Here is a 16,782-nt window from a genome sequence, read left to right on the forward strand (position 1 = left end):
GCACCCATGTTGTTGGTTATATTCTAATATATTTAAATTTTCTGATGATTCTGCTTATTCTTTTCTAGTATATAGACTATGCTTCTTCAAGGCTGTAGTGATCATTACCTTGGGATCTAGGTAGAAAAATTAACTGTTATATAGAGCTTTGCATTCCTTCAGGCAACGTTTGATGCTTTCTGAATTTAATTTAGGTACAGAGCAGAATTTGGGATATCTTTGGATTTGCTCTTTAGAAATCCTTCTATTTCTATTATAAAACTATTAATAGTATCAGTTACCAAGGTATTTTCCTATCATGTCTGTACCAGAGCCCTCTTATAACGGATACCATGAGATTGATCTTAAATCATCTTCAAAGAGATTATATTTATTGTTAATCTTTGAAAGAACTTTTTCTAGTCTGGTCTTGCTGACATAGCAACCAAATATAATGGTTGAGGGTTCAGTTTGTGAGAAGGCAGTGTGTTAGACATACCTGGGGTTGAATCCTGACTTTACCACTGACTTTTTATTTGATCATGAATGAGTTATGATGATTAAAATGGGAATAATATGTTATTGGGAGAGTTAAATCAAATAATGTATTTTGTATATAATGTATATATTACTTATGTAATATGTATTTTTATGTGCAACATTATGTACAGTATATACTGATTGGTTTTAATGAGAGAATTTTATGTAAGTCTAGAGACCTTTTTAATTTTTGGTTTGAGTTTTTGACAGAATCACACAGTGGAAATATTTTAAAACAATTTTAAAACTTTGGAAAAATAATTTAAAACAACTTGAAAAGCAGTCTTGGGGGAAAAAAATAACTTACCCATAATCCCACATTTTAACTAACCAATGTTATTTCAGTATATTTGCTTCATCTTTTATCTGTGTTGTCCTGACTGATATTTTAGAGAGGAAGGGAAACCATATACTTCTAAGATTTTTAGAAAAAAAAATTAAGAATTTTGCTGATAAGGATTAGGTAGAGTTAGTAGTAAAGAATGACTTTCCCCAAGTAGAGTTTGAATAACCTAGAAGTTTTATCTTAATAAAGTTGATGCCAGAGTAGTGAAACGTAGTAGAGACCCCCAGTCATTATTTTAAATATTCATTTTAAGGATTTCTGGAGCAAGGGCTCTTAATCTGGTTAAGTTATATACAAAATTTTGTTTGTATGTACATTTTTCTAGGAAGAGAATCAGATCATCAAAAGGACTCTTAAAAAGTTAAGAAGACCTTCACTAGTGTAAAACTTCATAGAGTTCATTTCATCTTTAAAGTGGCTTGTATTTCAAAGCAATTATTGCTTCCCAGTGTTTCATGTATCTTGTTTTCTTAAAAATATAATGGTTCCTAAATTTTTTTTATTTTTTTATTTTTTTTTTCATTTTGCTCTAGCTCTAAGGGTAGAGTAACAATTTAGAAAAGTACCTGATAGCATACATTTTACTACTTAATTTCAGAGCTTTCTGTCATCCTAAGTGAATTCTGTCATTTATACCATGGTAGAGAAGAAATATAGTATTTTGTCCTACTGAATATGTATGTCAGTTTTATTGACTATGATCCCTATACCTGGCACTTCTCCAGTTCGGTTCTTTAACTCTGGGTAAAATAGGGCAAATAGAGAGAAAAGGTATATCTATTCTGTTTCAATGTGGAAGTTTGTTCAGATGAAAATTTAAATGTTCATTGTACCACAAAGTTCTTTGTTGGGTAACTCTCGTTGAATTTGAGAACCTATAGTGCCAGCCTTTTTTCATCTCTCAGGATAGGTAATGAGACTCAGGCAAAAATCCCAGTATTTGATAACTAAATAGAGGTTAAAGGCGTGTTGCTTGTCACTTGGTAGAGCCCTTCTATGGAAATCTGAACCTTTGTTCTGTACTAATTATATGAAAGTGTTTGCTTGCTTGCTTCTTTATTCCTTTTTTTTCCACAGTGCCATATATAGGTTTTCCTTAGATTCCTTAAAGAAACTTTTGAAGGAAATAGGTGAATATGGGTTTTAGTTGTTATTTACAAACATATTCACTTAGCTGTATTTCTTTAGCTTCCAATGACATGAATCTTTTTTCTTTCATATAGTTACCAGAAAGGAATTCTGGTAAGAATACAAAGTATATTGAAATATATATACAGGAAATATATATTGAATTCAACCAAAGTATCAGTCTCTAGATTTGTAATCATAGCTTTATGTAAGAATATAGTTCTGTTTATAAAGGGAGGCAGATGAATCCAGTTGATAATCTGCTGGGTCATAAGAGTTCAGGGGAATGGCTAAAGAAGGTAAGGTTAAAGAACATGTAAAATAGATTTCTCCTTCTAATTCATTCCTCTCTACAAAATTCTCATGTCAATTTAAGGTCTTATTAACTGCATTTTCAGAAGGATTAAACTCTTGAATTAAATGTTCTGACAGGGTTTCATTTTTATCTTGAATATAAATTTATGTTTCTTAAAACTTTTTTTCCATTTCATTTGTTTTTCTCAAGGTATCTATATATTAAACTAAGAATTAAGTTACCTTCCTTCACTATCCTGTTAACTCTTTTCCTACCTCTTCTTTTTGACACATAAATTTTGTTTAATGTTGGGCCCATGCTATGTGAGTGTGTAGGGTTTGTATTCTGTACTGTTTCAAAGTGGAAACATGGATTTAATTATGAAAATAGTGTGCCATCTTGTGGAGGATTATTCATTCAGCACAGTCTGATTTACCCCTAAGAATGAATAGAAGGATAAATCTTGCATTTGGGCTCATAAAATAAAAAGCCTGCTTCTTTGTGCTGAATGGTGAAAAGACAGTGATGTGTTAATATTTCTACCTTATTTTTAGTATATTTAAGATGTGTATATTAGTATTGCTGGTGGTAAGTCACTGGAGGATTTATTTAGTACTGGTACCAAAAAGACTTGTGCTAAAGAATATGGTTGAATTTGTTTTTGTGGCCTCAGAAATGACAGATTGACTCACTGATTGATGATTGATTCATTCAGTCTCAGAATGAAATTGGTTTGATATTTTGAACATAGGCTATATTGGTCACTTTATTTCCAATCCCTCTCTTTTTCTGGCTTCTTCTTCTCAGTCAAGTCCTATAATGCTGCAAGTTCAGAGCTGGCCTTGTTACATCTCTGCTTGGGATCTTCTGAAGCTCCTCGATGGTCTGTGGAGTTGAGTTCAAAGCCTTTATATTGTCATTTAACCCCTTCTATGATCTGGCCACTACCTGTCTTTTTAACATCATCTCCACCTGGTACTTTGTGTTCTTTTAAATTGACCAATGCATTTACTCATCACACAGTTTTAACCACTTTGCATGCATTATGTAATTTAATACTCATAGATAGTAGCTTTATGGATTAGGTGCTGTGGTGTGCTATTTTGGACTTGAGGAAACCAGTGGTTAAGGAACCCAGCTGTGGTGGTAGAACTGCCATTCTATTGAGATCTGCCTGAGTTTAGAGTCCATGTGTTTTAAAACATTTCTCATGTGGGGCGCCTGGATGGCTCAGTCGGTTTAGTGTCTGCCTTCAGCTCAGGTCATGATTCCTGTGTCCTGGGATGGAGCCCCCACATAAGGCTCCCTGCTCAATGAGAAGACTGCTTCTCCCCTCCCTCTGCCCCTCTGCTCCTGTTCTCTCTCTCCCTCATGCTCACTCTCTCTCAAATAAATAAAATCTTTTTTAAAAAATTAAAAAAATAAAACATTTCTCATGTGTTTTTCTGTCTCTGTGCCTTTGTTATACTTTTTACCGTGCTTGAAACGTTCTACTCTCTTTCTCCCATTCTGCCAACAGAGGCACCGTCTTTTTTTTTTTTTTTTTAAGATTTATTTATTTAGAGAGGAAAAGAGCATGCATGTCAGCAGGCAAGGGGCAGAGGGAGAGGGAGAGAATCTCAAGCAGACTTCCCACTGAGCACGGAGCCCTACATGGGGCTCCATCTCACAACCCTGAGATCATGACCTGAGCCAAAATCAGGAGTCTGACGCTTAACTGACTGAACCATCCAGGTGCCCCCAGAGCCACGTTCTGATGCATAGGTCAAATACCTTTCTTGAGTCCCCTCAGGTATATACTCTCTTCCCTCTTTTGAACTCGGATGGTGCTTTTTACCTTTCTTATGGCATTTAGTCTGCCCTGCATATGATGATTTATGTACTTGTGTTATATTCTTGATTAGATTGTAAGCTCCTTGAGGATAGGGACTGTCTTCTTTCTTTTCTGTGAAATACCTTATCAATTCAGACTAGCCCTGGGAAAACATTGACTGTACGTTCCTCTGAGTGCTGGGAGAAATGGATAGCCACAACAGCCTATGTGCCTTTAAGAAAAAAATATAGAGAATGGGTTGCTGCTTGAGGAAGACTGTACTGCACAGGGATGTACGTGAATTGTTACATGAATTGCTATGAATTGTTACGTAAGGATAAGCATGAGACTGGACCCTGTTGCAAATAATGTTTTCTTTTTTCTGTTTCCTTACTTCTTAATACAGTTCTCTCCACTTATTTCTGTAATCTTTAAAAGTTTTTGATACCCTTTATGCATTAAATGATACTTTTGCTCATGTTTGTTTCTAGATAATATTTCATCTCTGAATGATTTAACTTAAATGATTAGATGATATAATTAAAATTTTGTCATGCATTTTATTCAGGTATGTCAAAAGGTCCTGTTTCCATCTGATTCATTCAATTTTACTATTAAACTTCAGCTGGGACTACAAAGCATTCACAGACAAGAATGACATCTTGGATTGATTCCATTGGGATGCTTGCTCTCTGCCAGATTTTATTTTGCTCAGCTATCAATGAGGCTGTTGTGGAAATGTGGGTTTTCTTTGCTGTGAGAATTTATGCGTACAAAGAGACCTGCTTTTCAGAAAGAACATTGAGAACCCAGAGCCCAAGAGGAAGGGTTATTAAAGTTAATGAACCAGGGTAACCTTATCCAGAGGGTACCCAGAAACACTATAAAACAAAAGGTCAATTGCTATTGCTATTTTAGTTATACACCCCCTCCCTCTCCTGGCTTCAGAATTTAACAGGGTTAATTGCCTTTACAGTGAGGCCTTGGCAAATAATTTTTAAGCCAGATGAAAATTCTTTTTTTTTCCCTGTAAAACTTGAAGTATCTGGTATTGCTGCATGCCATTTGGGAAACAGAATGTTACTTAACTAATGATAATGAATTGTTTTATAGTTCTGAGATATGATAGTTTTTTAAGTTTCAAATAATTGCCATTATTTCACATTTGTACAGAGCCAGGAAGTTCTAGGTACTGAGTTAGTCATGGAATTGGATACAGTAATGCTGTTTTTATTGCATCTGTGGCACTTAGTTAACTACAGAGTATTTTTTATTTTTGTGCATGTTTTAAAAGTAGAAGTGCTGTTTGTGCTTGATAGCCTTCAGAATGTTTTCAGGTAACTTACAACTGAAGAACTACACCACAACACTGAGAGTTTTGTAAGTGAAAAAACTAAGACCCAGGGAGGTTATGTGGCCCGTATTTGATTTGATTGCCCAGTTAGCACTAGAACTCAATCCTGTTCCAATGGTATGTTCTTACCCAGAAGCATTGTTTTGATTTCTGTAGCTTCTGGGGCATAGAATGGGACATTTCACTTAGAAAATTCACTTAGTGTTTGAAATTACATGAAAATATGATAAAAATCTCTTAGAAGACAGTCCAGCTCTATGAATGTCAAGAATTTTCTTAATGATGTTACAGTATTTCTAAGTGTACTTTGAATTGTAACTGTTCATGATGGGGCCTAACTTAGATGACAGTCTCCACATAAATAGGCCTAAGTCATGCCAGTTAGGGAGTAGATAGCTTTACAATGTTCCTGTATGTCTTACTTAACTTTTTAAAAAAAGGGCACCTGGCTGATTCAGTCAGTAGAGCATGTGACTCTTGATCTTGCAGTCATGACTTCAAGTCCCGTGTAGGGCATAGAGCTTACTTAAAAAAAAAAAAGAAAGAAAGAAAGAAAGAGGGGCACCTGGGTGGCTCAGTCAGTTAAGTGTCTGCCTTTAGCTCAGGTCATGATCCTGGCCAGGGTCCTGGGATCAAGTTCTACAGCGGGCTCCCTGCTCAGCAGGAAGTCTGCTCCTCCCTCTCTCTCTGCTCCCCCCCGCCTTGTGCTCTGTCTCGTTCTCTGTCTCAAATAAATAAAATCTTTAAAAAAAAAAAAAAAGAAAAGAAAATGTAACTTTTTAAATAATTGGGGGGCTTGTGTAAGCAGTAGATATAAGACATTTAAAAGGGGGGAAATATTTGAAGAAAGTAGAGGCACTATTATAAAGAAGGAGGTGGATGATAACAGTGTTATGTATAAAGATTGTCACTATTCATGGGGCAAGAAATCAGTTTTGTTGCAGTGAAACAGCCCATGGATATAATAGACATTTCAGAGTTAGAAGAAACCTAATTTTCAAGATACCTGGAATGACTTAAAGGTTGACTTCTGAGGAGTTAAGCCTACCATAATATATTTGGAAAAAATTTCCCTAGTTTCCATGGGAATGCCAAGGCAGTACATCACCTTATTCTTGAGGTGTCTAGTTTTAACTCCCCAGAGCTAGTTTTAACCATTGTTTTTGATATTGCATTAGAAGGAAAACAGTTTTAATGTGAAGTTTTTTTATTTTTGTTTTTGTTTTTGTTTTTCAGAAACAGCTAGATGTATTTATGTTCTATTTTAGACCATATGTTCTTTTGGGATTTCTTTATTTTCTTTCTTTCTTTCTTTTTTTTTTTTTTAACAATCTGACACTGCATTGCTAGGAAGCTGCTAAATGTAAACTTTTTGTGGCTTAGCACAGAAACTCCTAAACTGGCAGTACATGAGATTCACTCTGGATAGTTGAAAAAAATACAGATTCTTCTTAACCACTGAAGACCTATGAAAGAATCTCGGGGAATGTCTCTTAGTTATTTGTATTTTTTACCAATCTCTCAAAATAGGTGGTCCTGCAGCAGCCTTTCCATATACCCATGTTTAGGAGATACTAGCCTAGTATATATTTTGAAATGTTACCCATTGACGAATTTCATTTTTAAGTTTATTTAGAAGTGCCTTTTTAAGTGATCTTAAAAACTATGGCTACATCTGGGTGCCTATATTTAAATTTTATCCTTAAGGGTTTTTTTATGCATATTTTTCTAATTTTCATAGAGACCGTATATTTGTTTGGTGGCTGGGATGGAACACAAGATCTTGCTGACTTCTGGGCGTACAGTGTGAAGGAGAACCAGTGGACATGTATCTCTAGAGACACTGAGAAAGAGGCAAGTTCTCAGACTTTTCATCCATCTATATTACAATAGGGGTGTGGGTGTACCCTTCTTTTTCTGGATGATTTATTTGTGTTCTTTTCTATACCCACAGTAGTAGCAGAAGTATTTGTGGTAAACAACTTTGGTTTAAGTATTCTTGCATTCTAGCTTCTATACCCGGTTCTTCAACTACTGTTACATGAACAAATCTATTTCATAGAGATAAATAGAAATGGGTATCAAATATAATAGTAGTTTTTAACTACTTTAGTCTGGAAATGTAACTGTGTAATAATATTTTTTCTCATGTTCCTGTCACCTCTACTTTTATTCCGAGTGTTCATCTTATTTTGATTTCCTCTGGAAAAATGTGCTTTTATTGTCCTTACCTTTTCACTCTTTTGGTCCCTCACTATTTGACTATATATCAGTTGTCACAAATGATAGATATTTTATTTTTGACTAAAATTGTATTCACGTGTGTGTCTATCGATACATATATACATAAAGCATTTCCTTAGTGAATAAGATGGCTTGGATTTATGGCTTTGAATTATGTAAGTGCATAATTATACACTAGTATAAAGCAAATGTTAACTGATTTATTTTTTCCAGATCTTTATAGAATTTTTTATTGTACCCTCCATCTAAGCTGTTTCAGATTATGAGGTGAAAAATAAACTTTAACAAAATGATGGGACCTGAAAATGAAAAGTGGGGGAAAAGACCTAATTCACAATGCACTGCTTTTAATCTAGAATGGCCATTTCAGAAGATCAGTGCTCTGTCTTTAATTCTAGGAAATTGGATTCTGCTTAGCGTGTTCCAGTGATTAATTTGGGTAGTTTTTATCTTTTCAAAGATATCTTAAATTCTGATTTCTATTTGTTATCTCTGTGAAAATCTGTAAAAAAAAATGGCCTTTGTCTTTCAGTATTAAAGTACCATTTTCTGAAGTGGTTATTTGTATCTTCAACAAAAGTAGAGATCTAAAAAAATTCCTAACTTATTTCTTTTAAACTATTATAAATCTAAGTTGATTGCATCTGTAATTATTCTTGCAGTAAGTCTAGGATTCATCCTGAAATCCTCCTTCTTCATTGAATATGTCTAATTAGTGCATAAGTTCCAACATTTCTAGCACCCAATACTGCATTTCAGCTGTCTTTCCTGCTCTACTCCTTTTGGCACTAATTCCAACACTATGGCTTCTTTCTTAAACTTTTGCCTCCGCTGTTAATCTGCTGTCTATTTTCCATTCATTAAAAAGCATATTTGGCCATGTGATACGTGCTTAACCCCTATGGTTAGCTTCAGTCCCTGTTTCACTTATGTCTTACATTCCGTCTATTCTAAGCACCCACCAAACCTCAGTGGCATATAGCAGTAGGTGTTTATTTTGTTGACGAGTCTACAGATTGGCTGCGTCATTCTTTTGGTTTTGGCTGGGCACATTCATGTGTCTCGGAGTCAGCTGGCTGTCAGCTAGTCTAGCATAGCTTCAAGCGGGGGCTACTTGGCTCTGTTCTACATAGTTGCTCACCTTCCTGTTGGCTAGCTGGGGCTTGGGGCATGTCAGGGGCAGGGCCGCAAGGAGAAAAGGTAGACATGAGCACACCACTAAATTTGTTATTGTCCCATAGGCCAAAGGAAGTCATATGGCCAAAGCTAGAGTCACTGTATGGTGAGGGGCACTATCAAAGGGCATAGATACAGGAAAGTGTGAATAACAGCAACAACAATCATAATGATAAGGCACTTTATCAACCTTAGCTCCTTTGGCTTAGATTATAAATTTCAAATTTCTCATCATATTTGGTCCCCATTTACTTTTCTTGCCTCATCTCCTGACTTTATGTGCCAGCCACACCTTTAGTTGCTGGAATTCAACTCTCTTACCTGATGGTCCCTTGGCAATAATGTTCTTTTCGCTTGAAATTAATAGAGGGTTCCTCCTCCCATGCATCTAGCTGTTACTTAGTAAACACCTATTTATTCTTAAAACTCAGTTCAGACTTTCTCGGGGAAACCTTTCTTGACTTTTCCACATAGAAGCTTCCTTTGGTGTGCCCACTTTTAACCACTTAATTCCTTCAGTAGGTAACTAAAATGAGTAGTTTACATTTCTGTTTCCCTACTTAGACTCTGAGCATGAATCATATGTTTATTCTTTAGTGAGCAAATAGGTGAGATAAATTAAATGAAAAATTAATGCTGGAGAAAAGCATGGGAAGATAAATACAAAATCAGGAGAGTAGCTATTTTGGCAGGAGAGGAGGTTAGTTTACAGGGGAACTCAGAGGTCATATTAATGTTCTATTTATGAAACTGGATGTGGTTATTTTTATATTATTTACATATGTTATATATAAGTAATATTTGGAATGCAATTAATAATTATTTTAGGGGCGCCTGGGTGGCTCAGTTGTTAAGTGTCTGCCTTTGGCTCAGGTCATGATCCTCGGGTCCTGGGATCGGGCCCCGCATTGGGCTCCCTGCTCCACGAGAAGCCTGCTTCTCCCTCTCCACTCCCCCTGCTTGTGTTCCCTCTCTGGCTGTGTCTCTCTCTGTCAAATAAGTAAAATCTTTAAAAAAAATAATTATGTTTGGGGGCCCTGGGTGGCTCAGATGGTTAAGCATCTGCCTTCAGCTCAGGTCGTGATCCCAGGGTCCTGGGATCGAGCCCCACATCAGGCTCCTGGCTGAGCGGGGAGCCTACTTCTCCCTCTCCGTCTGCCTCTTCCCCTGCTCATGCTCTCTCTTTCTGTCTGTATATGAATGAATAAATAAAATCTTTAAAAAATTATTATTTTAAACTAGTACTGGAAAAATACAGAAATTATTTTGATGAGAAGACCGTTGCTGTTATTTTGAAGTCAGTGGTGACTCGGTACTGGAGTTCAGATTCATTATGCGTTTATTATTGCTTTCTTCCTATAGATGCCTAAAAACTTTTCGTTAGTTTTTCTATGAAATAAATGGTAATAGTATATGGCTGTAGCATGAATATTCATTCCTTCCAAAATTGAACAGTGAATATTTCATATGTCTCATTTTATTTTCTATACCAGTGAGTGAGTACAAGGTATTATTTGATGATACCCAGGGCATGTGTTTCAAAAGTATGATATGCAATTAAGAGGCAGTATTAATTTAATTCACTTTAATTTACTTAAATATGTATCTAATAACACATTTAGGAGTTTGATAGATAATAGAATGGCTCAGCTCTTAAAGAGAATAATTACTTTAAATGTTCATATAGATATGCAAGTAAGTTTTTATAAAGGTTTGAAACAAATGTATTTTTCTTTAGTTTGCATTTTTATAAATTTCTTTAATGTCAAGCTTTATGGAAGACAGCTAGATTCTTCTATCTGCTTCTGTGTTTAATCTCTTGCAACATGTTGTTTTCCGTGAAATATATGAAGAAAATTGGACCTCACATGGTTATATTTTTGGAAAGGAGAGTAGTATTTTAATAACCTTTTCAGATATTTGCACATGGTCTATTTTGATCTCATATCCCAAAATGACAAGTGGTTCTTTCTTAAAGGTGATCGCATTATAGACTCTGAAACCATATCAGCTAATGTTTTGTATTGTTACATTCAAATCCATTGTTCTGTCTTGCTTTTTGAATAGGTCTTTTACCCATGCATGGTTTTTTTACCCATGTGTTGGTCACTTGAAAACTACTGGTTTCCTGAGTTCTGCATATCTTCCAAATGTTGAAATTTTATTATACAATATCAAAAAACCCATATTTGTCAATATTACTGTCAATTTCATCAGAAAAGTTTTGTAAGTATTGGGAAGGTATCAAGATCACAGTAGCAGGTAGAAGGTTTAAAAATTCTAATTTTTGCTTCAAAACAAATTTTAAAATTTGCTTTTATCATTGGCAACAAATTTTGTCAGTGTTTTTTTCAAAATGACATACTAACTATTCATTTTTTCAGAAAATGTCTCATAACCGTTATATCTGAATAACGGCACTTGGATTGTTAGTTTTCTTTCACATAAATAGAGTGTTCCATGGAAAAAGCGGCTGGGTCAGCTTGTAACTCAGTCACATAGGTGCATTTCCTTGAAATAACCACCATACATCAAGTAGCACTGTTTTATATAAAGTTTTCTAGTTTTCTAAATCTCTTTAATGTTTGGCTAATAGAAGGCAGCTGGATTCATATCTGCTTCTGTATCCAATCTGTTACTACATCAGAAGTCGTGTAGCCTCTGGAAAATTTCATGTACACTCAATAAGAGAATAAGAACGAAAGACAAATTCTTATCTTAGTGGTGTTATAAACAAAAACTGACTCTGTGGACTCCCTGAAGTGTCTTGGAGACCCAAGACTGTCCTCAGAACTGCTGCTTTAATTTAATCCGCAGACCCTTTCCAGATGTAGACACTTATCCATGTAATACCTCAGTAATGTCCTTTATAGATGTCCCATTGTCACTCCCAACTCCCATCCCTGACCAGGACTCATGATCATGCATTGCATTTCAGTGTCATGTGTCTTTAGTTCCTTTATTCTGGAATAGTTCTCACCCTTTCCTTATCCTTCTTGACCTTGACATTTTTGAAGAACACAGAGTAGTTATTTTGTAGACTATCACTCAGATGGATTTGTTTCTTGTTTCCTTAGGACTGGATTTAGGTTGAGCATTTTTAGCACAAATACCATGTGGATGACATTGGGTCCTCCTTAGAATATCCCATCAGGAGGTACATTGTATCACTTTGGTGTTACCTCTGATCACTTGGTTAAGGAGAGTGCCCTCCAGATTTTTCCCTTCAATAATTGATAAGTAACTTGTGGGAAGACATTCTGAGATTATGAAAGTACCCTATTACTCATGAAACTTTCACCCTTTACGATCCATTGATGAAACTACTATAGCTTTTTCCAGAGTGATTTTACCATTTTATATTCCTGCTAGAAATGTATGAGAGTTTGTTGCTCCCTGTCTTCTTTCCCTATTGAATTGCTTTGGCACCTTTGTCAAAAACCCAACTGATCATATAAGTATATGTCTCTTTTGGGATACTCTGTCCCGCTCCAGTATCTTTTGGTCTGTTTATATACCAGTATGACATTCCTTGAGGTCAGGTTAATGTAAGATCTCTTTATTCTTCTTTTTAAAAATTTTCTTTCTTTCTTATTAAATTATTATTATTTCTTTCTAAAAATTATAAATTTTAGAATCATAATACTGTCAGTTTCTAAAACTGTTGGGATTATGATTGGGAATGTGATAAATCTGTAAATCAATTTGGAGAGAATTGATGTCTTAATAATAATAAGTCTTCTAATCCATGAATGTAGTTAATCTCCATTTATTTCAGTCTTCATTCTTTGTCAGTACTCCTGGAGTTTTTAGATTGAAGTTCTTGGATATTTTTATTAAATTGGTGGTAGCGTATTTTGTTTTTTCATGCATTGTAAGTGAGACTTAAAAAAATGGGATGCCCGGATGGCTCATTCAGTTAAGTGTCGGACTCTTGATTTCAGCTCAGGTCATAATCTCAGGGTTGTGAGATCAAGCCCCGCATCAGGCTCCATGCTAAGCATGGTGCCTGCTTAAGATTTTGTCTTTCGGGGCGCCTGGGTGGCTCAGTCGTTGGGTGTCTGCCTCTGGCTCGGGTCATGGTCCCAGGGTCCTGGGATCGAGCCCCGCGTCAGGCTCCCTGCTCAGCGGGAAGCCTGCTTCTCCCTCTCCCACTCCCGCTGCTTGTGTTCCCTCTCTCGCTGTGTCTCTCTCTATCAAATAAATATATAAAATCTTTTAAAAAAATTAAAAATAGGGGTGCCTGGGTGGCTCAGTCGTTAAGTGTCTGCCTTCGGCTCAGGTCGTGATCCCGGGGTCCTGGGATCGAGCCCCGCATCAGGCTCCCTGCTCAGCAAGAAGCCTGCTTCTCCCTCTCCCACTCCCCCTGCTTGTGTTCCCTCTCTCGCTGTGTCTCTCTTTGTCAATTAAATAAATAAAATCTTTTAAAAAATTAAAAATAAAAAAAGTAAAATGTTTGGGCCTTTCAGCTCAGGTCATGATCCCAGGGTCCTTGGATCGAGCCCCGCTTCAGGCTCCCTGCTCAGCTGGGAGTCTGCTTCTCCTTCTCCCTCTGCCTTCCGCTCTCCCTGCTTGTGCTCTCTCTCTCTATCAAATAAATAAATACATCTGTAAAAAAAAAAAGATTCTCTCTCTCCCTCTGCCCCACCCTAAATTATCTTCTGTTTGCTTATTGCTAATATAGAGAACTAAGTTGGGTTTTTAATATTGCCTTTATATCATGTCACTTTTCTAAATTTACGTACTAGGGCGCCTGGGTGGCTCAGTTGGTTAAGCGGCTGCCTTCGACTCAGGTCATGATCCTGGAGTCCTGGGATCGAGTCCCGCATCGGGCTCCCTGCTCAGCGGGGAGTCTGCTTCCCCCTCTGACCCTCCCCCCTCTCATGCTCTCTCTTCTCTCTCATTCTCTTTCTCAAATAAATAAATAAAATCTTTAAAAAAAATAAATTTACGTACTATGTCTCATTGTTTCTTTGTTGATTTCTGAGGATGTTTTCAAGAAATAGTCATGTCATCTGTGAATAAATTTTACTTCTTCCTTTCCACTCTTTTTTTCTGTTACAAGCTTTTATTTTATTTTTTAATGCCTTATTGTGCTGACAGACTTCTAGTACAGTGTTAATTAGAAGTGATAGGGGTGCCTGGGTGGCTCAGTCAGTTAAGCTTCCTACTCTTGATTTCAGCTTAGGACATGATCTCAGGGTTGTGAGATTGAGCCCCAAGTTAGGCTCCGCATGGAGAGGGGAGTCTGCTTTAGATTGTCTCTCTCCCTCTGCCCCTCCCCCCACTTGTGCTTGTGCATGCGCATGCTCTTTCTCAAATAAATTTTAAAAAAGAAGAAGAAGTGAGAATAGACATCTTATCTTGTTTCAGATCCTAGTAAGAAAGCACTGGGTATTTCACCATTAAGTGAAAAATTAGATTTAGGATTTTCATACATTCTTTTTTTTTTTTTAAACATTTTATTTATTTATTCATGAGAGAGAGAGAGAGAGGCAGAGAGAGAAGCAGGCTCCCAAGGAGCAGGGAGCCTGATGCAGGATTCTATCCCAGGACCCTGGGATCATGACCTGAGCCGAAGGCAGACGCTTAACCATCTGAGCCACCCAGGCGCCCGATTTTCATACATTCTTAACTAGATTGAGGACGCTCCTTTCTATTCTTAGTTTGCTGTGAAGTTTCCTCATGAATGTGTGTTGAATTTTATCAAATGCTTTTTCTATATAAATAAGACTATTGTTTTCCTCTCTTTTAATGTGGTAAATTACCTTGATTAGTTTTCAAATGTAAAATTAATTTTGCATTCCTGAGATAAACCCCCTTTAGTTAAGAAATACCCTTTTTATATATACTGCTGCATTTTATTTAATAATATTTTGTTAAAGATTAGTTTTGTGTCTGTTCGTGAGGTATACTCGTTGCTGGTTGCCTGTAAAGTATTTTTCCTCCTCCTCCTTTGTAGTAGTATTGTTAATTGGCTTCAGTGTTCTGTTGTCCTCATAAAATAAGTTAGGAATATTATTTCTTCCTTAAATGTTTGATAAAATTTACCAGTATAGGTATCTAGGACTGGCATTTTCTTTGTGGGAAGAAAATTTTAAATTATAAATTCAATTTTTCAATAGTGACTTCAGATTTTCTCTCTCATCTTGTGTCAATTTTAGTTAAGTTTATAATTTTTCAAGGAATCTACATTGCAGATTTTACGTGTATTTTTCACAATAGCCCTTTTTTTCTTTTTAACTTCTAGTGAGCCTATAAGTGATGTTCCTGCTTTCATTTATCATATTTAGCAATTTGTGTTTTTTCTTCCTTTTTAAAAAATCAGTCTTGGGGCGCCTGGGTGGCTCAGTCGTTAAGCGTCTGCCTTTGGCTCGGATCATGATCCCAGGGTCCTGGGATCGAGCCCTGCGTCAGGCTCCCTGCTTGGTGGGAAGCCTGCTTCTCCCTCTCCCACTCCCCCTGTTTGTGTTCCCTCTCTCGCTGTGTCTCTCTCTGTCAAATAAATAAATAAAATCTTTAAAATAAATAAATAAATAATCAGTCTTGCTAGTGGTTTATAATTCTATTACTCTTTCAGGAAACCCACATTGTTAATTATCTCTATTTTTTGTCTGTTTTCTATTCTTTTGGTTCCTATTCTTATCTTTATTTCCTTTTTTCTTCTTACTTAAGGTATAATTTGCTCATCATTTTAATAGCATTTATGCTAATTCACCTGAAGCAAGAAGTTCTGTTACCTCCCCTGTTAAAATTTCACATTCTAGGATATATGGCATAGATTTATTACATATTATCCTATCTTTGTTTTTGAGGTTAACTGTGGATAACATTCTTTCAAAAAATAGTATTTCCATCCTATCTGCTGGAGATTTTCCTTGACAAAAATCTTTAAAAATAAGTTTTAAAATTAGTATGAATACTAAAGTGCAGATACAAATCAATTTAACATCTGGATTGATAACAATAATGTCAAATTATTCTTCCTGCCTAATATCTTTATTTATTCATTTAATCTAAATAACAATGCTAGAATACTCTTTTTATAATACTGCTTTTTAAATTCTGCTCTAGAAACCCATGATAGTTTATTGCCTGCAAGGTTACATTCAGTCTCCTCTGTCAGTCATTCACCAGGCTTCTGTTTCTGCCTCACTCTTCAACTTTCTGTAGTAGGAAGTCTTCATCTCAATCATAACCACACACATTGGATTAAATCTGTTTTTGCTTTTGTTTCTCTTATCTTGTGGAAAAACCAGCCTGGAATAATGGAAAGAACATAGTTTTTTGTTCTAGTTACACTGGGGTTTAGATTTTCTAGCTTACTTCCTAGTTTTGTTACTACGGACAGATTACTTAGACTCTGTGAAATGGTAATATTTCCTTATGGAGTTGTTATGTGGATTGAATGAAATATAGACATGCATACATTGTAATAATATGGATAGAATTTAGGAGATATTTAACAAATATTCTCTTTCTTTTCCCGCATTTCAACTAATCAAATCCTGCCCTATTGAAGTTCTCTTTTTTCCCCATGAACTCTATGTTTAGTTTATACTACACTACAATTTCTTTTTGCCTTTTACTCAGTCCAGTGATGTAAGTGATCTCAAATAATTAATTTTGTTGATAATATAGTGTTCTTCATACTGTGTTATTTATGTGTTATTTATTCACTCAGGAGTGTCAGTTTTATGTAATATAAAGGGTAAACAAAGAAGTCACATTTTGCATTTTTATTCTGGTGCTGTCACTAGTTTCCTAGCTTTCAGAAGGACACCTTTCCTCTTCGAAGAGGGTTATGTTTCCTCATCTTTAAAAGGAGATAATTAAACTAGAGATTTTATTAGGGTTCCTTCCAGTTACAAAATACAGCAATTCTACATATTCTTGGAGTATCTGCT

General features: G+C 35.9%; 1 protein-coding gene across 5 annotated transcripts in view; it reads left to right on the plus strand.

The window, feature by feature from the left end:
- The window catches only part of MKLN1 (muskelin 1), a 321,865-nt gene that overhangs the window by 241,188 nt on the left and 63,895 nt on the right, over window positions 1–16,782 (plus strand). For all 5 annotated transcript variants that reach the window (XM_027574044.2, XM_027574045.2, XM_027574042.2 and 2 more), the window contains one exon: window positions 7,197–7,309. In XM_027574044.2, the coding sequence (XP_027429845.1) occupies window positions 7,197–7,309 (113 nt within the window). The remainder of the gene's footprint in view (window positions 1–7,196; window positions 7,310–16,782) is intronic.

This window comes from Zalophus californianus, chromosome 12 (assembly GCF_009762305.2).
Source record: "Zalophus californianus isolate mZalCal1 chromosome 12, mZalCal1.pri.v2, whole genome shotgun sequence".
Lineage (NCBI taxonomy): Eukaryota > Metazoa > Chordata > Mammalia > Carnivora > Otariidae > Zalophus > Zalophus californianus.